Below are 25583 nucleotides of genomic sequence, written 5' to 3'. Positions count from 1 at the left end.
GGCGCATATACAGCGCTGACTTGCAGCAACTTTAGAAGCAACGGTATAACAATCCAAAGTTCCCTGTTTCACGCAGGTGGCTCAAGGACAGGATCTGTTCGAGGTGTCGCAATTGTTCTGCCAGATTAACCGTTTACCTTTGGACAGGCTTTTGCGGCGAAGCTGTATATGCCTAGGCTGAAATACTCGTGGTTCGACCACAGAAACCCTCCGGCGGAAATAAACCTATCGAAAACTCGCGTCTCGTTCACTTGGTACATACCAAAATTGGCATGGAAGGGTACGAATGTATGACTAACATGGCTGATGGGGCATGACATCAATAACGTCCCATGCTCGTCAGTTACGTCACGATTAAAGATAATAAAATCACGTGTGGCGCATACCCGCATTGGATATGCGGGTATGAGCTAGGGATATGCTGGTATGAGCCAGGGACAAGAAAGAAAGAAGGGAGGAAAGAAAGGAAGAAAGAAATCACGTGTGGCTCATGCCGGGGCCGCACATTTCAGCTTCGCTGGTTTACCATCTGTACGGCGTACATGGGCGGTGAAAATTTTTTTTGGAATGCCGAATCTTTGCAGAACGTATTCTGCTACATTGTGAAACGAAGCACACGTGGTTAGTGATTATCCACAACATGGTTTCGCCGATGCCATCTTCGTTGCCCGCTCCAACACGCGGCATCCCTTTCTGAACGGCTACTTTCTGTAGGTGCCGGCAGGCGGCGACACAAGTTTATGCTAGCGCCGTCACGGCAGCAGCTTGCATCCCCATAAACGAAGGCAACTTTGCATTGTTTTCCACCCTTAAAAACCAGGCAATGAACTGTCCCAGGTGTTACAATGAACTGTATAAATTCCAAACTGTGATGTGTCTGCGAAATTCGAGCAAGTACAGTGCAGCGGTAAGCACATTCGAACATTTTAAGAGGAATATGATGTAAAGACTCTCTACAAGAGATTCTCTTCATTGATATGAAATTCCTCGCAACCAAAAGTGGCAATAAGTCGATTGGCACCTTCCATTTATTCCCAAATTACCTTACCCGTTCGCATTCTTAGTGTTTATTCTTCGCGTGCATTCCATGCAACCCACCTGCTTCGAACAGAAAAATTGGCAGCCTGCTATCTTGTCTATATTGTAATAAATCTCGGAACATCGTAGCCTTCATTAATAGTCTAATTCCGCAGCGCTAAGGCGTTGTAAAAAGGTAGATGCTGCACATGACTGACGCGACTTTCCCTGACTTTCGACTCCCGTTAAACTGTGTATATTTCCCGCCAACCAAGCCAGCCTTTTTTTTTTTTTTTTTTCCTCGGCAGATGGTGTCACAACCTGCCTCCCTCACTTTCTTCCGTTCTTTTTTCTTTTTTTTTAATTATTATTTACCGTGCTGCTGTACTGAAAGTTCCAAATAGGTGTATTCATGCAACTTAAAAAAGAAAAAAAAAATTACCTGTATGTTGTTACCCGGAACGCTCAATCAAAGCGTTTTGATTTCTCGTGTTTTCAAGTGTGTCTTTTCAAGTGTGTTTTCAAGTGTGTTCTTTCTAAATATCTTACAGTGAGGCTTTTCATGCTGTAGCTCTATCATAAGTACTAAACCACGACTGCGAACATAAATCCTGGCGGTTGCGGTGTTGTAGATATGGTTGCTCGCAAACATGGTCTGCATTGCCGCGAAGTTGGCGCACTTTTCTTAATTAGCTGATTTGTGCGCTTATTCCTAATCCTCGTTATCTTATGTCTCTAGTAGTTGTGCCTGCGTAAATATATTAACTTCGATTGTAATTTCAGCCGTGGTTTTTGTCAAACATCCGACGTGAGTAGCGAATCCCACCGTCGTAACCTTCCGCGACATTGCTACTCAGTTTAATTGTTTTGGTAATGTGTGTAATCATATGCTTCCCACATTGGGGCTGTCACTGGCAAGTAAATGTTAAGCATGTTAAAGCCCTTTCTTGGTGCTTGTCAGGTGTCAATGCTGCGAAGTATTCTATGGCGAAGTCCTGTTCTCGTATATACCTCATTTAAAGGGCACCCTTTAATTTTGTAGAGTAAATTTGATTTTAGGTAATTAGAAATCCCCGGGCAGTGCCCTCTTTCGAAAAGCCACAGGACGTTGCTTAGTGCACAGTCTGGTAAGGCTGCTGCTGCTTTTCTCCGACAGTTTCGCCGAGCCATTGCCGGCGTCTGCATATACTAGGTGTGGATAATGTTTTCCTTCTTTTAGCGTAATCGTGTGGCATCAATTCTTAGCTCTTACTTTCAGAATAATAGAAAGCGCAGTACATAGCGCAGCTCATTGTCCAGTAGAGAAGCTTACTGGTTTAACTACTGCACAATTTTGCTGCACCTTCCAGCACTTGTCGCATCAGAAATGAATGCCTTTCACTGAGCAGCGCGGCCAACAGCTTGTAAGCAGCCTTCCTTGGAAGGGTGCTGTCATGTAGATAAAGTTGCATTTCATTCTGTTCTGAATGCCTCTGACTATCCAGATGACACTGACATCCAAGGTTCATGTTCTGGTGACTGGCTGCAAAGCAAAAGGCTTCAGGAACATCTCAAGCCTTGCACACCGCTCTGTAAATGGACAAATTCAGACAAGCGAGAAGGACGGAGCCCTCCTTAGGTTGGCTGGGCTTAGACCTACGATCTTGTCGCTTCGACCTGCATCAACAGCCACTAACAAAAGCACCAATGCACTGTCTGAGGCCAAGGATACAGATGGAGGACAGCTTACCTTAGGCCAGAAAGGTGTGGACCTGTTATGTGGGCCAAGGAAGCTGCCTGTTTTTTTCTCTTACTTTATTTCTGCAGTCTTGTAGTTTACCACTTTGTGGTTGATCAAGTGAGCACGTGTTACACTTGTACCATAAAGTTGGCTGATAAAAGTGGTTACTTTGAACTGGCTGCTGCTGCTGCAGTTCCAACTGCTACATTTTCGTCTCCATTGCATTCGGGGCTGGTGGTTTGTGCTGTAACTTTGAGCTGCAAGAGTTGACCTGCCAATCTGCCAAATTATGTCTATCTCTGTGAGTTGAGGGAAGCAACTGACAGCTGACTCGCTTACGCAAGTTTGAAAAAGTGTTCTGCCCCGGAAGTGCACAGCATTGAATAAATTGTATCCAACCAAATCCTTGCACATAATATCCTGGTTTGAAAAATATATTATGTGAAAGAAAAATAATTATCACCCACTCGAAAGTAGCGTGATACTACAAAGTAAATCCATAACGGTTCCTCAGAAAGAAAACTTCGCAATTGAAGAAAATTCAAGAAAGGTGACAGTGCCAAGTTCAATTCTGGGACCAGGGGAGGTATTGTGTAAGAGTCCACTTAGTGGACTGTTATGGAATACGTCCCCAGGACAGACTTTTCTTCAACAGCAAAGCTTGCTGTCTTAAAACCCGTGTGGGTTTCCTTTGTTGCTTTTTACTACTATTAGGTAAATGGTACATTCTTTAGTAAAACTTTCTCCATGTTGCACGCAAAACTTATTTGGTTAGTAAATGTGTGCTTACCAGAAATATCAATGAAAAACACTACAACCTCTCCCCCCCCCCCCCCCCCCAAAGAAAAAGGCGTTCCCTCAGAACACAAGTAAGCTTCAAATATAATTAGGTGTTTTAGCATATTGAGACGACATCAATATAACGTTTGTCGACCCAGCCAGTTTTCCAGTTCTGCACGTGCCCCACTTGCAGCTTGCAGGGGCAGCGTAAAGAGAGCAACATGTGCTAGGGTGATAATGGTAAATACCAATGCTATACCATGAGAAGGAAAGGGGCATAAAGCTGTACAGCAAGCTGACAGACATGGCTCATCTCTAGCAAGGAAAGAAAGTGGTGGCCTGGATGAATAGGACTCCTTTTTGATGATACCAGTGGAAATATAAGTGGAAATTGAAAGGTTAAGGAGATATTTAAACTTGCTGGCTGTTCTGCAGTTAGGTGACTACTTACCTTACTTACTAGTCACTTACTCAAATGTTGACTGTGTGTTGTCCACATAGCCACTCAAAGTACTCCCTTTCCCTCATCTAACTTTGTCAACCTTAGGCATATTTGCTCTAAACACCTCTTTCGTCATTGCTGCCAGACATGCCATTGTAGAAACCACAAGAAGCTGTGTATTAGGTATGCAGCCTTTGCATAACTATGCAAATCCATATCCACATACCTTGTATGTGGATATGGATTTTCTTATAGTGTCAGTTTGATAGCATAGGAGGTTTTCTGTTATTGCACCTTTTTGGTATACTTTTATGCGGTACCTTTTGTTTTTCTGTCTCTTTATTATTATTATTTTATTTTTGTTGTTTGTTTCAGTGAAGCAAAGCACGAAAGATGCAAGTTACTTAGGTGTAATACTCGCGGGGCTTGGAGTTACAGGTGAGCCTGCTCCTGATCAGCCTAATACTTAGCTAAGTATAACACAAATTGTTTCATAATGTTTTGCAATAACATTTAGAATTACAGGCACATTGTATATCTTCTGTGTGTCGCATAATCAGAGTTTGCAAAAATTTTATAGCCACGTACAGCATAGAAAGTAACATTAAATGTTCGGAATAATAAAAGCAGAAAGCAGTGCCCCTTGTAAATATGGAACGACTTTCACCTTGGCACCAGCTCCTAGGTATGTTGTTTGTAAAGTGTTGATGAATCGTGTACAAGGTTGTCTAAAGCTTGGGGCATAGCATGTTGTTTTCTGTGATCTTGGATCTGCTGGATCTGAAGTAGCAATGGGTATCCCAATTTTACTCTGCAATACTGGGCTAAATGCTGTTGTGTTAGTATTTAGCACACCTGGCAATAATGGTATGGATAGCTGTTTTCTTGCATTGAGGTCAGGAGCAAACTTTGTTGATTCCATACAGCCCAGATGACAAAAAGAAAGAGAAATACTTATAGCCCCTTTGCCTTTTTGTTTCTCTAAACAATACTTTATATATGCAAGAGCATTTTTACTGCCAACTGCTTGAAATTTCACTAGTACATATGCCTTTGTTGTTACATTGCTGTGTTTATACCCCAAACAGCTTTTATGTAAAAGTGGTCTCTTGTTTACTGCAGTTTAGTTATTGTATTGGCTCTTTTCTTAGGTCAAGGTTTTTGGGTGATGCTTATTATGTATTGACATTGCTTTCCTGAAGCATTTGCTACTGCTTTTGAACTAGTATGTAGATGTGTGTACACCTTCAGGACTTCTGTTCAACATTAGATGTTTGATATAATTGTTACAAGTGGCATACCTAAACACAGACAGCAGCTCTTACTCCGTGAAGTGATGTAAGTTGTAGGTTGGCAGACAAAACTTAAAGACCAGACCACATGTATGCTTGCCAAAGCTCGCGTAGTGCCTGCCGCGCCTCGCATGGAATGGCGGTTGGCATCCACATGAGACCCGCGCCAGCGCACGCACTCACTTTGCTCACTCATATGACGCCTTGGCAGACATCATTTCATACTTTGTTGTTGACAGTGCTTCAAAGTGCTTAAATATTTTTAATGTTTTTAAATAAGTACATAAAGGAAAGAAAAAGCACTTTCTCACATGACATAAATAAGCCTTACTGAAAATTGATTGTACCACGCCATAGCTGCATAACCAGGCACACTGACACAAGGCAGCTCGAGTGCCGATATCAGAGAGGAACTGATCTCCGCGCTCAGACCTTGTTTCGACACACACAAGCTTTGGCACATACGTGGGCGCACGTCAACAAGTGTACGTGTGGTCTGGGCTTTATACAACCTGAAAATTAGCAGCAGTAGCTGCTAGGCTAAAGTAAGAGGCACTTGCAGGCAGACGGTCAAAGAAAAGACAAATCACAGGACAAGGCAATCAACAGTGTAGTTAGCTCTTTCTTTGAAATTGCATGTGGGGGGGTAGCCTGTTGCTGTTTTAGTCACGGTACGCTATCTTTCCAAACAAAAATTTCTTTGTTAATTTTTGCCTTCAGGATGTTATCATTTTAAATGATAAGATTGACGTATGTGCAGCCTAACCTAGATTTACGACTACACCATTGACCCTAGCAACTATCGTGTTTTGCTCGTCTGTGCAGGGCTCATGTTTTACACAATTTTCCATGAGCTTTTCTCGGGACATAGCCCCAACTCTGTGTACTCAAAAGCTCTGGAACGCTGCCGAGCTGACCCCAGAGTAAAGGCTGCACTCGGTGAACCTTTGCAAGGACACGGTGAAACAACAAGCAGAGGACGCCGCAGGTATGTTTGTTTGGAGTTGGGTTCGGGGATTCCATTGCTTTAAACAAAAAATTATCTCTCTTGATACCTGCTGTAGTGACTCAGTGGCTATGGCGTTGCTCTACTAAGCATGAGGTCATGGGTTTAATTAGTAGCCACAGTGGTCACACTCCAATGGAGGTGGAATGCAAAAATGCTTGTGTACAGTAGTTTGAACGCATGGTAAAGAACCCCAGGTGGTCAAAATTTATCCGGAGCCCTCCACTATGGCATCCCTCATAACCCACTGTGCAGTTTTTGTATGTATCTCAGAGCCGTGTCGACTCTGTCACTCGATGCCTTGGGGTAGCATACGAGGGTTTATTGGCCTGTTGCTTGCTTCTAAGCTAACATACTGCATGGTTCCTGCAACTGAAAGGATGTTCCACATCTGTCGCTATGATTGTGAGTAGCACTGGCCAACACTCCGAGAGGCTAGGTTTAGTAAATGTATGCAAATACCCAAGACAGTGCATGGAGGCACAGTTCCCACCGTAACTTAATTGGTAGAGCATTGCTGCATGCGTCATGCAGAGATTGTGAGTTCAGCTCTCACCAGCTGCAAGTTTCCTTTATCTTCCACTTTTGTTTTCCCTTTCCTCTATTAAGAATATTAAGCTTATCGCAAATTTCAACCTCAGTTATGATTCGTTCTACACTTCATTAAAAGAAATGTTAATTGCCCCTATGATTTTTCTTGGTTTCCATGTCTGTTGGCTTCATATGAGTATTTTCAGGTAGGTCAGCCAGTTCTTGTTTGACAGCCGATGTCAGTGAATGAAAGTCATAGGAGTAGTGTGCCTTGCATATTTCTGGAAGAGCTGTAGAAGTTTCTGAACTTTCATTACTGTCGTGTTGAACTTCTATAACTTTAAACAAAAGCACATCCAAAGTTGCACTATGACACTATGCAGAAGTGTTATCTTCAGCAACCAAACTGTAGAGAGGTGACTTATAAAAGTTTTTTTTTTTTCATCTCCAGGCATGTTAGCCACATGGAGTACATAAAAGATGGCATCAACTACATGCGCATGAAGTTCTACATCAAGGGGCCTAGCAGATCTGGAACTGTGCATCTTGAAGTCAGAGAGGTATGTTCAATACTCTATTCCACAACAAGTGTGATGTGCCCGTGGGCTCGCATCCTCTTGATATTTGGTTGAGTTGGGACGTCAGGCTTTCTTGGCCTTTATTTTGGCCTTTATGCCAGTCCCTTAGGCAACTATGTACTGGTCATCTGAATAAAGACTACTACCTCTACTGCTAGTATCATCTTGAAGGGTGGTGGTGCTTTCACGTATGTCGTACACCATCTTGCAAAGTTAGCCATTAGCTACTAATATTTGTGCTTTCCGCTTTCTTCATCAAATACAGCTGAGCTTGCCTGTAGCGACATTCGTCATAGCAGAGTTTTCAAACATGCAGCCTGCATAGCCATCATGAATGTTCTTCTTCTAATTTACCTCGACTTTTCTCCCCTTTGGCTGTGCCTGTCAGTCAGGCCTGTGGGGATCTGAGTGCAACATGAGTTCCGAGATTTCTGCATTATAGAGATGAAGGCACTTGTTTGAAAGGAGCCTGCTAACTGATCTTCCGGTGGCAAGTTCTTTGCCCTAAATGCCAGAAGTGAGCCTTTCACTCTTAATGAGTCCTGCCACAGGGGTGCCACAGCTTGCCAATTCTCAGCTCGATTTCTTGTGTGCACATAAATTATTGCTAACTCATTGTCAGAAGCACAGAGAAAAAGAATCAACTAAGGACATCTGCACAGGATTGTCTTTTTTTGTTTAATTTCTCTCATTAGTCTTGGATAGTTTGGCTCAGGCTTCTTCTGTCATTGGAAATTTAAGTCACAGCCACATTATTATGGAGAGTGGCAGCCTTCGTGTTTTGCCTCTGTAATTGGCACAGCATATGGCGAGGTTGGAGATAGCACTGAATTGAAAAAAAAAAAAAAAATTAAATCGATGTCACTTTCGAAACTGCATTCCTTCAAGAAATCAGTGTCAGTGCGAAGAATGGTCATCTACAGAACTATAATTTATCCAAGCCTAACATTTTGCAAGTATGTATAGTGGAAGCACACGGGGGACAGAGCAAGGAATGAGACAGGACTGTGCACTCAGGATCATTCCTTGTTCTGCCTCCGTCTCCTTGTTCTGTACGTACTTGCAATGTCACACCAACTAGCCCAAAGGAACATATTAGCTGCTATCATTTCAGAAGAGAAAGAGACAATGCAACTGGATTTGCTCAAGTGACAACTGCAAAACTGAGAACTTACTACAATGGGCTGCATTTAAAGGTGTTTACAAAAAAAGCCGTCTCTAAGTGGTTTGTATGTGCACATAAAATAAACATCTTTAACGGAGTTTGCTACCAGAACATTAATACTTACTACATTTGCAGCTTTTTGAGCTATTTAGCCTCCCTGAGCTCAGCATTGCAAGTATATGGCTGTCACTTTAAGGAGGGGCTCAGTTTTGTTTGCACAGCTTCACTACTGAGGAAACAACAACCACAGATAGGGTGAAAGCAGTGCAATGGCTTTAACATTTTTCGACAAGCACATTGAAAAAGAGACATATGTCTTATATACCACATGCTTCAAATGGGAACAGCTAAACTTTTTCAATACACCGGAGTAGAACCCCTCCTCTGCTGGCTTGCGTGCAATCGAAGACGGTGCGCTTCCTCCCAGCCTTCCTCCCTTGCATGTGTGAGTATACAAATGCTAAACCCAATGAAAATTAATTAGTCAAATAATCAGCTGATTAACTATTACTAATTAAATTTCTGGTTAATTGCAGAGTTAAAGCTAGTCCATGCTCAAGGCATGTACATATAGTTGAAATCCTGAGACTAACACCAGTTTGGAGATAACCCTCCCTACACTGGTAGCGAAATGCATTGGCATTCTTGCTAATATTTTCCTAGAAAGCCTAACAAGGACAAAGTTTAGTGGAAGACCAACATATTTTGTGACGTTTGAGGACAAGTGTGTTGAAACAGATAATAGTCTCAGGTCAGAAATACTGCTATGCGGGCATGCCTCAAAGACTGGCTGGCTTGAATTCTACAATTGCAGAAATTGCACTAGACTAATTAATTTAAATGTTATGAGAACATTTTAATGAAGTAATTTGTAACCGGTCATCATCACACATTTACTGATGTCTGCTGTCAGTGAAAATGTGTGGCTTAAAGAAGGCATAATGTCTGATGCATTGTCTTTAAAACTTTGGCTCTTCCCATATGAAGGAAGTGGTATGCCAGTGGCAGGCACAATAAGTGAGAGTTGTAGTACTTTGTTGTGATATGGAGCAGCACACGCATGCCTTTTGTAATCGGAACTCCCATGAAAACCTACTTCAGAAAACCTTTACCTCTGCCTTCAAAGTGGTTTATGCAGTCTGGCAAAGCTGTTTAGCAAAAACAATTATTCTCCTGATATTTCATAATTGCTCATCCTGAAACGTAAATAGGTAGGCATTATGTAATTGTTTGTGCTTCTTAAGATTACTGGTACAAGGAGCCAGCAAACTTGAATGTTTGGTACTATAATATTGTTTTACTGAAATGACACTGGACTCTATGTATACAATAGGGGCCCTAAATATTCTGAGGCCTTAATTAAAGAAAAAACTTGGCAGAAACAATCTCAGGATGACTGTCGACGTTAATGTGATTAGCATTGAACTAATGTAGTGACACACCGTATTGCTACCGCCAAAACGCATCATGTATGATGCATGTACTACTGCTGGGCTCCCTTCTCGTACTTCCCTCCGGATAGGCTGCACCATCTAGCATGCTGCCCTGAAGTCTGCGCATGGCGTATTCTGAGTATATGATGCGGGTTAGATTCCGCCCAGCACCAAAAAAATTTTCAAGCATCTTCTTTTTTTTTTCTCGTCAAAAAGTTAATTGAAGAGTTCACATACCCAGTGACACAAGTTGGTATGACACAAACATACTGTAAACAAACTATACTGTAAACTGTTAGATACAAAGATACTGTAAACTGAGTGAAGTTCCCAAAGAATGCTAATTGCAATAATAGCATCATCATCATCTCTGAACATGTACAAAATGCAAATGCTGTTCGGAGTTTGCATCAGGCACGTTATTTTATTTCGATAGCAATTATATGAACACTGCAGGCACATTTCTGCAGTCGGCGTTGGCGGGATATTTCAGATTAAGTCCAAATGTGGTAACATCGCGACCGTGTGCGGTATGCTGTGGGTGCGAGTTAAAGCATGCAAAAGTGAGCTGAGAAGGATGGTGGCTCGATCTCACGCGCGCAAGGGAGGAAGGTGGGAAGGAAGCACGCCATCTTCCATTGCACGCAAGCCAGCAGTGGGGCACTTCTACTTCGGCGGTGGCTGCGTATGGCGTGGCTGAGCACAGCCACATGGGCCCTTTCTTGAAACCAATCTGCTGTAGGTACAGAGTGTAGGCACACCAAGGGCTGATGGCTTTGTGTGCGCTGCGTTCTCGCCACTTAGTTCTCAATAAAGCGGGAGGCAGCACGAAGGGCAATTTGCTTCCTCATGCCAGCGTTTTGACAGAGAGTGTCCGCAGTCATCGAGTGAAATGTGTTCACGTTTGTCCGTTTGCCTGTGCACGCATGACACCATGCTTGTTAATTTAGTTAGTAAGCAAATGTTTACAAGTTTATACAGCCGATAAAACTACTACCCTTACTTCATATAGCTGTCTAATAATTTGCTATCGCAATCGATGCTTCGCCGTTCAGGCAAAGCTATGACATTTTTTCAGATAAAGCGTGACCCCTAACTTGCCCAACAGCTTTGCATCAACAAACATGGTGGCACCCATCGATACGATGGCTCTCCTAGCACCAAATCTGACCTCATCTGATCTCATCTCTGAGTAACTCATGATGCTTATAACCAATAAATGATGTAGGCTATCACTTTCACTTGTGTGTATACCCACCGCAGTGCCTCTGTGGCTATGGTGTTGAGCTGCGGGGCAGGAGGTTGCGAGTCGTGGTGGCCACATTTCGATGGGGGTGAACTGCAGAAACATTCTGGGTGCACATTAAAGAACTCCAGGCGGTAAAAATTTATCCAGCATCCCTCATTACCCAGTGTGCAATGGTGGGCATTAAACCCCACCATTTAATTTTAGAGTGCAGCTCTTAGGCGCCCGTTCCTGTGTTTCACGTCGGCGTCTCTCGGCTTAACCAAGCGAACGAGCACAGCGAAGGATGAAAAAGCGAACGCAGAGAACAGCGGAGAATGAAAGATGCTGATAGTGAAGAGAGTGGGAGGAGGAAAGCGGAGGAGGAGGGTATGGCAAAAGCGCGAGAAGAAAAGTGTAGTGCCATGCAAGACGGGCTCTGCGACGACGACCACTACGAGATCACGCCAGAGTAGTGCATCATCGTCTGTTCACCGATGACATGCGCCAAGTGCATCCACCGATGCCATATATGGATACAAAGCGCTGCATGGGCGAAGGTCTGTTTGCAGCGGCTGCTGTGAATCGTGCCCATGCGTCACCCACATGCTGCTTCTCGCGATCTACCGATTAGCAAGGCCGTCGCACCACTTGCAATGTGTTGCACGAGACAGATTGTCTGCGCCAGGCAATATATCGCGAAATGAGAACGCGTATAGAGCTGTGCTCAAATATCGCATTAGGGAATATCGTAATCATCGGCAAATTTTTTTATCACATGTAAATTACAAAGACTGAACAATAAGCTGCCGCTCTTTGCGAGATTTGTTGTCGATTTGAGAGCTCATTAGACTAAAATTATAAAGTTTCAGTTCGAGTTCCCTAATCATGCTCTTTCCAGATTGCCTTGTCTGATATGGCAGCAAATGAGTTTGTCACTAAGAGCTAATCATATTGATTTGTTTCCTATTGATGTATTACCACTCAGAATCCTTGTTCGAAACCAAAGTATACCAGGTGTCTCTGCAAAGACCAAGCAATTTTTAAATATTGCTTGTGGCAGATAGCACAATTCTAGTTTTTGAGCTGGTCTACTCTAAGAGGCAGACATTACTCGCACGAGAAATTTAAATGCATAATCGACTTTAGAAAAAAAATTACTAATTAATTTTGACTATTTACCTTACAGCACATATTGCAATTTACAAATTGTCGCTGGAGAGTTCGGGGAATTCTCAGGATGAAACCAGTTTCAAGATATTAACTTCCGAACTTTACGAAGAAATACATTGGCGGTCCAGTTACTTTTGTGCTTCAATGCTTAAAACGGCATCTTTTTTAAGAAAGTAAGTGGAATGACAGTGCATTTTCACCACAAGTTTGATTGCATTTATCTCGAAAATGGCATCATCCAGAGAATTCCACAGTGTAATCCACAGAATTTGTAATTTGCAATATATGCTGTAAGGTAATTAGTTAAAAACTTAAATATTGAATTTTCATTAATTAGTTGATTATGCATTTCAATTTCTCGTGCAAGTAGTGTCCACCTCTTCGAGTAGACGAGCTCAAGGACTAGAATTGTGCTGTCACAGGTGATTCTTAAAAACTGTTTTAACCCATTATGACCCATGATAAAACTGCCAGTGCGACTTCCCTCAAAGTTTGTGAATATTAAAAGAATAAGACATATATCACGTCTTCAAAGAATTATCGCACAATATTTATTGGTTCTCAAGTTACAATGGTGTACTACATCTAGGACACTGGGCGCATCGGGTTTCAATGGCCAAGACACTTGTCATTGCGTTCCTACCTCCTTGTATAAAATTTTTGAAGCACCCTTTTTCGAGGCACAGAGTGCCCATGCACTTCTCACGTCTCCATGATGCTCGGGCATGACAAAATCGGCATCACAGCTGTTTTCCGATTTTTTTCGGGGTAGTGACCGTGACCATCCGCAATGAGTGTCCAAGTACACATATTAGTAACGCCCAGAAGGCACAAAAACGGCAACGCCAACATTGCGAGTGCAGCTAAGGTGTCCTCAATAAGGCTATTTCAATGAAACCATTTTGACGGAATGTTGTTGCAGGCTTTGCTAAGCTACACCAACCACAGATGTCATTCAGACGAAAGCATCGTTGTTGTCGTCGTCACTTTCCTCTTCATCCATATCTTGAGCTGGTTCTGGCGGCACAATCACAATATCAATGTTCTCTTCTATGTTTGCTGCACTCTCAACTGCATTCAGAGCATCGCGCAAGCGAAAGTACGGCTTCCTTCCGAAGAAAAACCTACTATACTTTCTGGAACACGACTAAAAAAAACAAAGCACCAATTTGTAACTGCTAACGCCCACTGTACTATATCTAGTACACCAAACTTTGAATGCGTGTTGCATTCTTTGAAATGAAGCCGCAGTTTCGGCAGTTTGTCTCTAACACGCTCAACATATGTGCTTAACTCTCTGAAAACCACAATGCAAATATATAAAGCAGGCGAGAAAAAATAAATGAAAAGCGAGTATGTATCCCAATTCGTCACGAGTCCACAGTTTTGCTGGAATTGGCATGAATTTTTTAGATGTGGACTAAACAATAGATTCTGCCCTGTGTTAGGGTGTGTGTGTGCCCTCTGGGTACAAGAAACGGAAATAGCGAAAAGGAAATATTCAGCTGTTCAAGAGTTAGGGATGCGAAACCAAGTGTACTAGTTCTAGTACAGTGGTCACTAATTGGTCAAGTCTTTGCAGAAACACATGGTATAGGCCAAAAGTACGTGCCTTATCATCTTTCATTATTTATTCTCCTGCTTACCCCAAATCCGCTGTGCACAAAGCTCTTTGGGGGGCCCCTATTCTAAGCCTCTCTGCTGTTAGTTATTCATGAATGAATTGGACAAGTGCCCAATTTGAGAATCTCTATTATGAATGATGTGAAAGTGCTCAAGGTTTCTTGGATGAATATCAAGGCAGTAGTTAAAGATAAGTTGCTTCTTTACACTACCACAACACAGAGTGAAGAACAGTAGTCAGTAGGCCTCTAATGCCTAATGTCCCCTGCCACCACTCTCCATTTATTAACAATCTTCCACTTGCCTCTAAATGGCCCTTTTCTTAATTTAAAAAAAAAATTTACAACCCTCAAATTGTCCTCAATGTTTCTGAATTTTGCCTTTTGTACCTCCAACATCCTTCAGACGCTCCTCTACACTACTTTAGCTATGTTTGCTGCACTTGTCGTGTCTTCAATATGCCCACTACCCTGCAACCAAATGCTGCAGTGATTGGCCACAGCACTTGACTGCTGTGTGGCCGTAGTTTGTAACAATACATTTATTGTTTTCTATTCATTTCTTATCATCTATTGTGATGCGGGACCAATCCTGGCTACAATGGCAGCATAGTGATGTCCAAGCAACAAGGGCAGCTCTAAAGGGAGGCAGCCGAACCCCCATTATTTCCTCCTGCCCCCCCATTTGCCCCTCCTACCACCGTGGACTGCCAAGTGATAGACTGCTCCCCCAAAGAAAATGTTCCCTGGCCGCTTATGCAGACGTGCTGCTCGGGAGGCCAAGATAGTTTGCCCCCCCCCCTCCCCCCAACCCCTTTAATGAAAAGCCCTGCCCCACTTATGTTCCAAGGTAATGCTCATCCAGTGGTGACAAATACTCACCCTCTGTAGCCTCATCGCCGCTGGCATCAACACCATTGCACTTCATAACATTGCTGAAGCATTAGTACATACAAGGCAACATTGTAGTCCCTGACCGTACAACCTTTTGATGATGGCGATGATTTATTGCCATCCCCTTTGAAATGAGGCAGTGACGAATAGTCACCTAGCCTGCTTGATTTAATCAGGTATGCTCTACATGCTTTTCACTCTAGCATTTGGATAAATCTTCTTAATTTTCTTTCTCTTCCTCAAAACATCTCTATCTACCTTGTACCTATGCCTGTAACGGATCCGCTCATATCAATCTCTTCCTTGCTTTTTTTCCACCAATACTCTATATGTCTCTTGCTTATCTCGACTGCTGACTGGTTGGTGCTTCCGTCCACTTTAAATCCAAGCGCTTCTGGAAGGTGTACGTTACCTACAGGTCTCACTGGGTGAATCCCTTCGCATTCCATTAGGATGTGCTGAGTGGTCTCTGGATTTTTGCTGCAGCATACACATGCCTCATCTTCTTGCGAATACAGTAAAACCACGTTGATACGTTTTGGAAATACGGGAGAAAAAACTTACTAACCGGGAAAACATACGATCCGAACTAACTAAAAAGTTGACAGACTCAGTTGTAGTTGGCATCTTCGTAATGTGAAGCCTTGCGCGAATCATTGCGGCATGAGACGCCAACGCGCATCGAGTTGGTGGTGCTCGGGCGGCCCAAGACGCGTTTTGTTGTTTTCCCTATTGCGTATTGTTTTAAAACGACGCCGGATGCCGCCGGAGCCAGTGGCATAGCCAGAAAGTTATTTCAAGGTGCAGTTCTCCACCGGCAACTACCACTCCTCCCCCTTCTTCACCCACCTCTCTCTCTCTCTCTCTATATATATATATATATATATATATATATATACATAGCTTGTACATAACAGAAAAACGATAAAACGGGGCCAAACAAAAACAAGACAGTGCACTATCTGTGTGTCTTCTTGGTTGCAGGCCAAACTTGTTGCAGCCCAGACATTTGTGTCCTGTGTTGGTCTCAGTAGCAAAGTGCCGTACGTAGTGCAACTAGATATTTTTGTGAACACGTGGCGTATGTACAGCTGTATAGTGCACAGTAGCAAAGTGCAGTACCTAGCGCACCTGGACGCAAAAATATTCTATGCTTCATGAAGCGGAAAGTCCATATATATATATATATATATGTACCTAGCGCACCTGGACGCAAAAATATTATATGCTTCATGAAGCGGAAAGTCCATATATATATATATATATATATATATATATATATATAGTTGGTACATGACTTGGGAAAACAAACAGCGCTAAAAACGGGGCCAAACAACAACACGATAGTGCACTATCTGTGCGTCTTCTTGTTTGCAGCCGAGACTTGTTGCAGCCCAGATCTTCAGTGGTACGGAAGAGGGCGGGTACTATTTTGCAAGTCGCCTATCACTCAATCGCGCTTTCGGTGCAGTGGGCATGCTACATTATTCTAGATTTAAAAATAGAAGAACGAAGCTTTGCGCTAGAACTTGGATAGTATTATATGATGCAAGTTTCACTCACTTTCGGTGACCTTCTGTTCGACTTGTTTGAAAAGGTGTTTTAAAGTAACTTGCGATCATGACATAGTAGTCATCACGCAACGCATATTGTTATTTGATCACACTCAGGAATTGATGGCACGATCCGTGTCCTAGACAGTCTGAAGCAGGCCTGCTTCCCATTTAGAAGCCTTTGTGAAAATTACAGCATCCGTAGCTCGCAGTAAAATTAGGGCCAGTACCTCCGAGAGATTTGAAGGTGTGGTGTCTACTGACACCCATCTATTCCGAAAATTGCCGAGATGTTTAGTTAGGATGGGCTCTCCGCAGCAAGCAGCATGTGTTACGACAGAGTAGGTGAGCCTCAGCTAGGCGATTGGCCACAGCCGTCTGGTGTTGAGCGATCGGGCAGTGACAAGACGCACTCTCTGTGCGCATAGTTATCCACCGACTCATTCTTGACACATTTTATGCTCGTCCCCCCCCCCTCCTTGTATCTATCACCCTCACTCCCATTCTTAAAATTTTTTTTCCGTTAGTCACTGTCGCTTTCTTCAACATTCACCGAATTCTTGAACGGTGCTGCGGCCCCCTAGCATTCCTACATTTCTGTTTCTGCGTGGACTTCGAGGCCATTCACCTACCTGCCCTCCCACCTGTTTGTTGTGGCGGCTTTTTAGCTTCCCTGGCCCAGCACCCCCGTCCTTTATACCTTGCCGTACGCAAATCAGTGTTCTGTAGGTCTTTCTTGTCCTGTTTATTGCCCCGTTTTCATTCTTAACAGCGTGTACAAACTAGCTTAAGAGCAAGCTCTTCTCAAGTTTATTAGCATAATGAAAGTCAGAAACAAGGGAAAGAAAAAGAAGCAGAAAAAAAGGGGAGGGGGGGTGGCCTGCTTATTATGCATGTCCTAGACAAGCAAGTCGCAATATTTTCGGTATGCTTTTTTTCCGCACAGCGTGGTCGACGATTCGGCCAAGTACCAGAAACGAGAAGCTCTTTGACGACACGAAGGCCTGGTGGGGAGTAACAATCCCCCCCAAGTTTTATGCACGCCCTCGTCCCATCTTTATCTGTGTCTGGAATTTTTAGCGCTGGTCCCCCCTCAGCAGTTATGGTTAGCACTATCCGGAATGAGGTCTGTTTGTCTCACTTTCTTTTTGATGACTACTAGTCATCTATTTACGCTTTCAATTACACTGTACTTGGTTACCAACTTTCTTGGCCTCGTCCTCCATTCTGTGTCCACACTTTTCAGGTACAGATACTTGTGCACTTTAGCGTGCACCCATTAATTTTGATCCATGTTCCCGAGTCTTTTTTCAAAACTAATTGTGCTCTGTGCTTCTCTGACTTCAAACGAGGCCCAACCCATGTCACCCTGCACTGCCTCATTTGTGGTTTTGCTGTGGGCCCCCAAAGCCAACCAGCCTACCGATCTTTTATTAACTTCCAACCTTGGCAAGATATCCGATTTGAAGCACAGATTGGCATTTGTGAATGTTAGCGCTGGTACCATTACTCCTTTCCAGACTCCACGCACCACCTCATGTTTATTGTGGCCCCAAAGTGCTCTGTTCCATTATTGCTGCATTCCGCTTCCCCTTTATTTTACGATTATCTTGGTGGGTACTTGAGTAAGTATTTCCTTCGTGTATACACTGAAGTATTCATATTGCTTGACTATGGGTATGACTTGCTGTTGAATTGACACCTCGTAATTACTCGTTTCTTTATTAAAGATCGTAATTCTCGATTTCTACTTGCTAAATTTAAGGCCTAGATTTGTTGCTTTGACACACATGACACACCGCTAGTCGCAAGTGTCTGTAAATCTCTTTTGCATTGTCCGCTAGTAGCACTGGTAGTCTTCTGTTACGACCTTCTGTTGCACCATTTGTCTATTACACATGTAGGATAAATCAAATCCTAATTCACTGTTTTCCAGTCGTCTTTCTATGCCCTTAACATAAAGCGTGAACAACACTGGTGACAGAGGACATCCTTGCTTCAGTCTTTGGTGAATTTCCACGACTTAATTACATTTTCGGCCTTCCCATACAATTTGTACTGGGTTGTCTCTATATATCTCCCTCAGCAGCTCCACGAAATCGTCGTCTATGCCTTCATGCTTGAGAACTGTCTATGTTGTCGTGGGCTCCCTTAACATCTAGAAATGCTATCTAGAAACCTAATGAGTGAACTTTGTTCTGTGTATAATCAGGAGGATGTTCTCTGGCCGTTTATGTGGATGTGCTGAAGCAGTGGAAACAGATGCACCTGTCACAATGCGATGAACGCTATCGATAATGTGATAAAGTAAACATCAGTGAAAGTTATGCATGGACTACCCTACTGCTTGTTCTGTAGATGTGAGATCAAGTAATGCATCGTTATCATGAATGTTGTACTTGTGCTGTTCAGTGGATAGAAAATAATATGTTTGTAAGTGGTGGCTCAAGGTCTATTTGGGGGAGTGGGTAAGGAGAAGGGAGATAAGGCTAAATGTGGCTCACTATGAAAGATTCATATGTGAAGCTTTATAGTGAGCTAAGTGTCGCTTCAACATTTAGCTCATAGCCAGACCCATTCCTCGAACGACATTGCCTCCTTGGGCCGGTCACCACACACTGGGGCCATAAAAAGGTGCTCTGAAACTGCTTGTTTTTGTATAGGCTCTTTAAAATTTGTAATGCTCATTTAGATAACATGCTTTATGCTGTTAAAGAACATTTTATTTCCTTAGTGCTGCAATGTGGTCCATCAAGATGCAGTAAGAGCACCGTAAGATAGCTAAAGCCTGCTGCTTGAATCATTTAGCTGCACTTCTCGGCTACAGTGCATTTGTAGGGCAAAACCAGGATATGAGTGGGCCCTGGAGAGTGTGGTTGTTCATTTAGCACTTTGCAGCACATGTCATTTGCTGAATTGCTTTTCTAAACACCATGTAACTCTTGAGTGTCACATGATTAACCTGCATGCTTACTGATTTACGTCTTCTATAGGCAACTGCCATTAGAACTAACTTGCGATTCTGCTCCCTTTTTGCAGTATGTCCAGGTTTAGCCTTATGTTAAATACAGTATAATCTCGTTAAACGGAACTTTAAGGGACCAGAGAAATACAGTATGCTCTGATCAACAGAAGTTCCATTTACTGAGAAAGGTATGCACAGGGGCAGCACTATATGTCATGCACCCTCTTAACACTGTTAGATATGTTAAGCATAAAAAGTGAATGTAGCAGCTAGTTTGTCCCATGGTTTGGGTGTGGTCGACGGCTACTGGATTGACTAGTCTATGATACCTTCGGTGGCTGATTCACATGCGATCATGCAGGGGAGTCCAAATTGTACGTCGCACTGTAGGGTGTCCGAAATTTCAGTTGTTCTTATTTTGGTCATCTGATTGGTCTAGCGGTGGTGCCGCGAACCTGCCCACGTGTGTGCATGCTATGCATTAAAAATCCATCAAACATTTACCTGCTTCAGTCTGCCACCACTTTTTAAGGATGGCTTTCTGAATTGCAGAAGCCGTCCCAAAAAATATATTTCTGATCCTGCCTCTTTCTGAAAAAATTCTTCAGTGCTTTCTTCTGTGCTTCCGGTTACAGAGAGTTGCAAAAATATTGGTTCTTATTAAAAAAGTTTTTTTGAATTACCGAAATACTACAGAACCAACCAATTTAGAGGCTGTTGTTCCGTTCAAGCTGCAATTCCATTTAAGCAATTTCTGCTTACCAAGATTCTACTGTACAAGGGATGCCTCACCACACAGGGTACCATAACATGTACAAACTGCTTGAAGACATAAGGCCATTAGTTTTTCAGTTCATTTTTTCTTTCTCAACAGGACAATCACAAGAACTACGAGTACCGCTACCTGTTTGTTGATCTTGATGGCCACCCAAAGCGGACAATCATTCTAGAGGACAATAGGGAAAGCAGGGGCTCCAGCAACACATTTGATGTTATCTAGAAGCTGCAGTGATCATCTCAACCATACCTATGTAAATCCAAAAAGACAAAATGATAATAATAAAGAAAGTGTGCTTCCTATTTGCAGCTTTTCTTTTGCTGTGCACAAGCAACACAAACATTTTTTTTCTGCTCACCGAGTCCATATCAATTAGAGTACGTAAACAGCAGAGATGGATGACAATTTTTCTTAATGCTTTTCCACAAAAATTATGTGCTCTATGCGAAAGGAATACCTTTGTAGAAGCCATTAACCCTTTAACTGCCACTCCTGAGATAACTCGGGCACCCACACTTGTGCAGCCCCGGCCACTCCAGAAGCAGCTCGTGCAAAAAATAACATTGCGTACCTGCTGTGCCATCAATGGAGACGTCATCTAAACAGACAGAAAACTTGCAAGTTAAATTTTTTACTTAAGGAAAGCAAATGTGCTAATGCTCCATCGCTCTGTCACGGCAGGTCAGCCATGGCGAACCAGTGTGGCAGGTCCGTAAGTTCTTTGACAGGCGAAGAGATTTATGAATACTTCATAAATTATGAATTGGAAAAAAATCTACAACGGAGAATCAGTTTCTATGTAGCATGAAATGTCCGCTGAGCGAACAAGAGAAAAAAGAAAATGGCCGAGACTCAGTATCGGAAAAGCAGTCGTGGCCATGACCAGTGTGACCAGTGTGGCAGTTCTATCCGTCCGGACTATAACAGTTGAAGGGATATATGACCTGTTCACAAATACCACAGATTCGGCACACCAAAAAAAAAAACCTGGCAGGGACCTGTGTAACAGTTCGAAAAAAAAAAACATTGCAGTCAATTGGTTAAATCCAGGAAAAAGGTACTGCACAGGAATTCGAAAAGTTATCTTTCTGCATAAAATTTTGTCTGATGTCTTGGGCCGATTCCTAGCCTTCAGCACATGAAATGCATTTCTTGAAATTTGCAACCAGTGCCACAAAGCCGCTATTATTGCAGCAGCTTTCATTTCACGTAGGCAAGTAAATTGGTGTGCTGTTAAACCCTACGAGTGTTACAGAATGTTGAAGTCATAAACGAACCGAATTTTCTTGCAGCTGACACATTTGCACTTGAATTTAAAGGCGAAGTCTGCACAACTGTGTAACTACCACAGTGATGTTACTTGACTGTGCACTTTGGGTGCAAGAAAACTTTGACGTTTTGTGGCTGCAAGGCCCCATAAACTTTTACAGTTGCATCGTTCGAACTTCTTCTTAGAGATTATACTTCACTCTCACTTCATTTAATACCTTAAGGGGACCCAAACACTCTTGTTTTCCATTACTTGTTTCCCTTGTGATACATCATTTCTGTAGTAAAGGTGTCTTTTGCTGTGGCAGAAGATGGCTCAGGCTAGACCTTGGCTGTAGCTCTGAAAGTTGAGCATGAAACCAGATCTTGTAGAGCTTGACAATTAATTGAAATGTGTGTGTAAGGAAGGAGGTGCAAAGACTAACTGAAAGTGTGCTGTACATAGATTAATTATTTTATCACTCTGTACATCACTATTCACGAATCTGATAGAGCGCCACTTCTGTATGATGTCTTGCTGATATGCTACAGGAAGTAGCCGTAAGTTGAGCCACCCGCCGCGGTGGCTCAGTCAGCTAAGGCGTTGTGCTGCTGAGCACGAGATCGCAGGATCGAATCCCGGCCGCAGCGGCCGCATTTCGATGGAGGCGAAATGCGTTAAAGAACCCTAGGTGGTCAAAATTAATCCGGAGCCCTCCACTACGATGTGCCTCATAATCGGAACTGGTTTTGGCACCTAAAACCCCAGAAAGAAGAAAGAAGTAAGTTGAGCCACGTGTTGTTGCTGCTGTGAAGATGTCCCAGTACTTTAAAGGACCCCTTTGCAGGCCCTGAAGGGAATTTTCGTTAAGTACAATACACACTTGAACTTGTAAATGCACCATCCAGGGTGAATTCTACTTTAATTTTTAAAAAGAGGTTTAGTCGTAGCCAAGATAAAAGCAAGTGAAATGGCATGCAAGGAAGCTAGATATCCTCCCCCAGCTGGTGCTCTCTTTCATTTTCTTGACCAGCACCTGCAAGTGACATCCTTCTGTCTTCCAAGGACGTACCTACCTCTTTTTTTTTTTTTTTTTTTGTAACAACCACTGCCTGCTTTCTTTTGTCTCCCTTGCTTTCTTGCTGTACAGTGCATTTCCTGAGGCACTTCTGCATGTGCACTTCGTAGGAATCCACGAGGAGTTCATGCTGCTGCAGACTATTCGTGCACTGCAGGCCACTGCAGACATGGTACATGTCATGCGGAAATGCCTTTCTGGATTACGTTGTTTCACTGGCTAAACTTCAGTGGCTTCCTTTAGGAGAAGTGTGCATGAGCTTTTGCTTGAATTTCAGCTGTGTTTGTGGCATATGCCGGTGTAATACCTTGCAAACACTGTATTTACCACGATGTACGCACCGTAATTGTCTTTTCGCAATGCGCCAACCTGGTGAGGGGCCCTTTAATGATTTTGAAATCCTTAAGTTTTTGTTGAGCTGGTGACAAGGTGTTGGTGCCAGCCCAATGGTGATGAAAACAACTCCTTTCAAGCACTTGCATTGGTTTCTAGGCATAATGCTTGAATTATACTGGGGCATGTCCAGAGAAAACACGGGGAATGCGGGAGGTGGAAATTCAAGACGATGAGCAACACGAGAACAAGGTGAGAGCAGGAGCCAACGTTTCGACAAGTGGTCTTGTCTTTTTCAAGGCATTTCAAGGCACACATGCCCAGTGGGCAATCACGCATGCCCACTGAGGAATGTGTGATTTATATGCACACATTCTATTCAGAGACGGAATGACGGCCTTTTAAAGTTGTACGCTCGAAGAGTATAAGTTTTCGTTGCTCCTGCTACTGCCTTGGGGAATTCTGCCTGAAATCTTGCCCTTATTAAGTCGTCTGAATGATCTATCAGAGGCAGATGCAAAAGATGGCCAACTTTCTGCTACTTGGCATCACTGTGCTTTACACAATGCAAGAAACCTGAAGAGGTGCATGTCCTACTGGCTAAAGCTGGGTGTTAAGTATTTGGGTACCAAACAAGCTAGTCAGGATGCTTTGAAGAGGGAACCTTATACTGGACACTTCTGTAAGGGGTGTTTTTAAACTCTGGAATCAATGTATGGATTGCTCGCTTGGCAAAGATCAGGAAATTCCACTTGCATGCTAGAAGTTGTATGCTGTACTGAAGCTACGAGCTGTGCCAACACCTCTAAAATTGACTTTATTCTGCCAGAAGTGCAGTCGCAAACCTTATCTCAGGCAAGCTTGTCTGGAAAACCTACAGTAAGCAGTAGTGTGTGTGGAGAATCTTGAACCCTGCAACAATTTATTTTGTTTCAGAAGATCATAGGTATGACACTGTCCTTGACACTATTTCACATCATGCTTCTGCTGTAAAAATATCAGGAAATAGCAGTTTCCTTTTCTTGTACCGTAGTTACTCGAATGTAGGCCAATACCTTTCTTAAAAAATAATGTATGAGAGTTGTGGCTCGGCTTAGACTCAAGGATGCAGTTTGGCTGCAGCCGCCAGACCTGGCAACCGCAGGAAGGTTGATGCCATGAGTTGGAAAAATATGTTGTTGATGTTATCAGGACACAAAGAAAATCATGGATGTCCGTAACGATGGAGATCATACAGGCGAAGGTGGAGGAGGTCGCGAACATTCAAGGCGTCGCTTAGATCAGGTTCAGACGCCTGTCTACTTCCACATGCTTGGGGGCTAGACAACTTCACTAGTAAACTGGGTCCCAGAGTCATGGGATGAAATTTTGGTCAATCTGATAACATCCAACGGTGTTGCATGTTCTTTTTGCAGTCAAATGCCTTTTTTTGTTTGACTTACATCCCAGGAAAGATTTTTTCTGACCTGAATTTCAGGGATTAACCTAGAATCAAGACTGGCGCCTAGATTCTAATAAATACGCTCCTGTGTACAAAAGTATTTTTCCATCACCGTGGCAAGGGGTGGCAATATGGCCTTATGTTGCCTGCTTTGATTGGTTCAAAGGTGAGAGCATGGTGAGGGGGAACTGGTAGTAGTAGTAGTGTTCAAAGTAGAGCCTATGAGCTATTTTTTTATGCATGAATATGTTATAATACGGAGAGACAGTTGACGAGTTATCGCTTGGGTTTGTGAGCCAAGACCTCACATGTCCAACTAAGATGTAAAATGGCTTCAAGGAAACTGATGGCATTGATCTTTAAAATAGTGTGCTTCTATCGTGTGTATGTGTTCTTGTTATTATAATATGCAACATCAGTTTAAGGAAAGGTCACCGGTTGAGGTGATCAGTTCTAAAGAATTGCTGAAAAATTCGTCATCCAGCGCCCTGGCAGCACAACGATATAAAGGTAGCATCACTTGAAATTCTCAGAATGAGAAAGCCGACTAGCAGTACTCTAATTCTTTAGTTTGCTTGCTATTGGCTATGGTGCCAATGGGCGAACAAAAGGTGCCAGCGCAAGTAGTGGACTTGTGTTTGCCCACAAAGCATAAAATGCGCATAGCATTTGTAGCCAGCAATTGACCAAACGTTTTCAATTGTGGCCGGGTTCCAGGATCTGTGTGAAACAGCTCTAGTCAATCTCAATGTATGCTTTTTTTTTCTTAGCAAATGTTTCGATGGCTCTCAATCCTGACTTCTAGGGAGCTTTAATGAAAGTCGTGTTTTAGGGTGGTGACAGCCTTTGTAAGGGTATCTGCCGCCCATTGTGCTGCCGCCGGGTGAAACTTTCTGCTGAATTTAGCGGCTTGGGACAAATTGGTGAGAGACCGTCCAGACAGGCCACGTTGCCAGCGATCATTGGTCAGACCCGGGCTTCGCCCTGCCGTAGATTGCCCAATGCAAATGGAAAGGCCACAGCGATATTAGGATGTGCAATAAATCGTATTTCTTCTATAAACTTTGCCCTAGGCCGCCAATGAAATATTGCATATGCGGAAAGTTTTCGTTTTTCCGGGGGGGGGGCTGGGGCCTGACCGGCCTTCCGAACCCCACCCATGTATGCATATATATATATATATATATATATATATATATATATATATATATATATTACCTTTAATAAAAGTTACACTGGGAACCTTGTGTGACCTCGACAGATGGTTCACTGGAGTGACAAGCTTATATGAGTATTTGCAAGACCTCA

At 43.0% G+C, this 25583-nt stretch overlaps 1 protein-coding gene across 1 annotated transcript; it reads left to right on the top strand.

Annotated features, from left to right (window-relative positions):
• The first annotated feature begins 1617 nt into the window (after nt 1-1617).
• Nucleotides 1618-20474, top strand: LOC119430921 (mitochondrial import inner membrane translocase subunit Tim21). The gene is made up of 6 exons (XM_037698389.2): nt 1618-1825; nt 2502-2760; nt 4335-4397; nt 6077-6239; nt 7240-7348; nt 20271-20474. The coding sequence occupies exons 2-6, from the start codon at nt 2502-2504 to the stop codon at nt 20394-20396; spliced, it is 720 nt and encodes a 239-aa protein (XP_037554317.1). The 5' UTR covers nt 1618-1825; the 3' UTR covers nt 20397-20474.
• Nucleotides 20475-25583: the final 5109 nt, after the last annotated feature.

This window comes from Dermacentor silvarum, chromosome 1, assembly GCF_013339745.2.
Source record: "Dermacentor silvarum isolate Dsil-2018 chromosome 1, BIME_Dsil_1.4, whole genome shotgun sequence".
In the NCBI taxonomy this organism is placed as follows: Eukaryota; Metazoa; Arthropoda; class Arachnida; order Ixodida; family Ixodidae; genus Dermacentor; species Dermacentor silvarum.
The sequence above is the reverse complement of the archived record's forward strand: the minus strand, read 5'-3'. Positions and strand labels throughout refer to the sequence as shown.

What these genes read in the sequence shown, in the direction of transcription:
- LOC119430921 (XM_037698389.2), top strand. Translation starts at nt 2,502, where the DNA reads ATGACACTGACATCCAAGGTTCATGTTCTGGTGACTGGCTGCAAAGCA. An exon ending in CGCGGGGCTTGGAGTTACAG is followed by an intron (nt 4,398 to 6,076) that starts GTGAGCCTGCTC and finishes TCGTCTGTGCAG; the next exon opens with GGCTCATGTTTTACACAATT. An exon ending in TGCATCTTGAAGTCAGAGAG is followed by an intron (nt 7,349 to 20,270) that starts GTATGTTCAATA and finishes CTTTCTCAACAG; the next exon opens with GACAATCACAAGAACTACGA.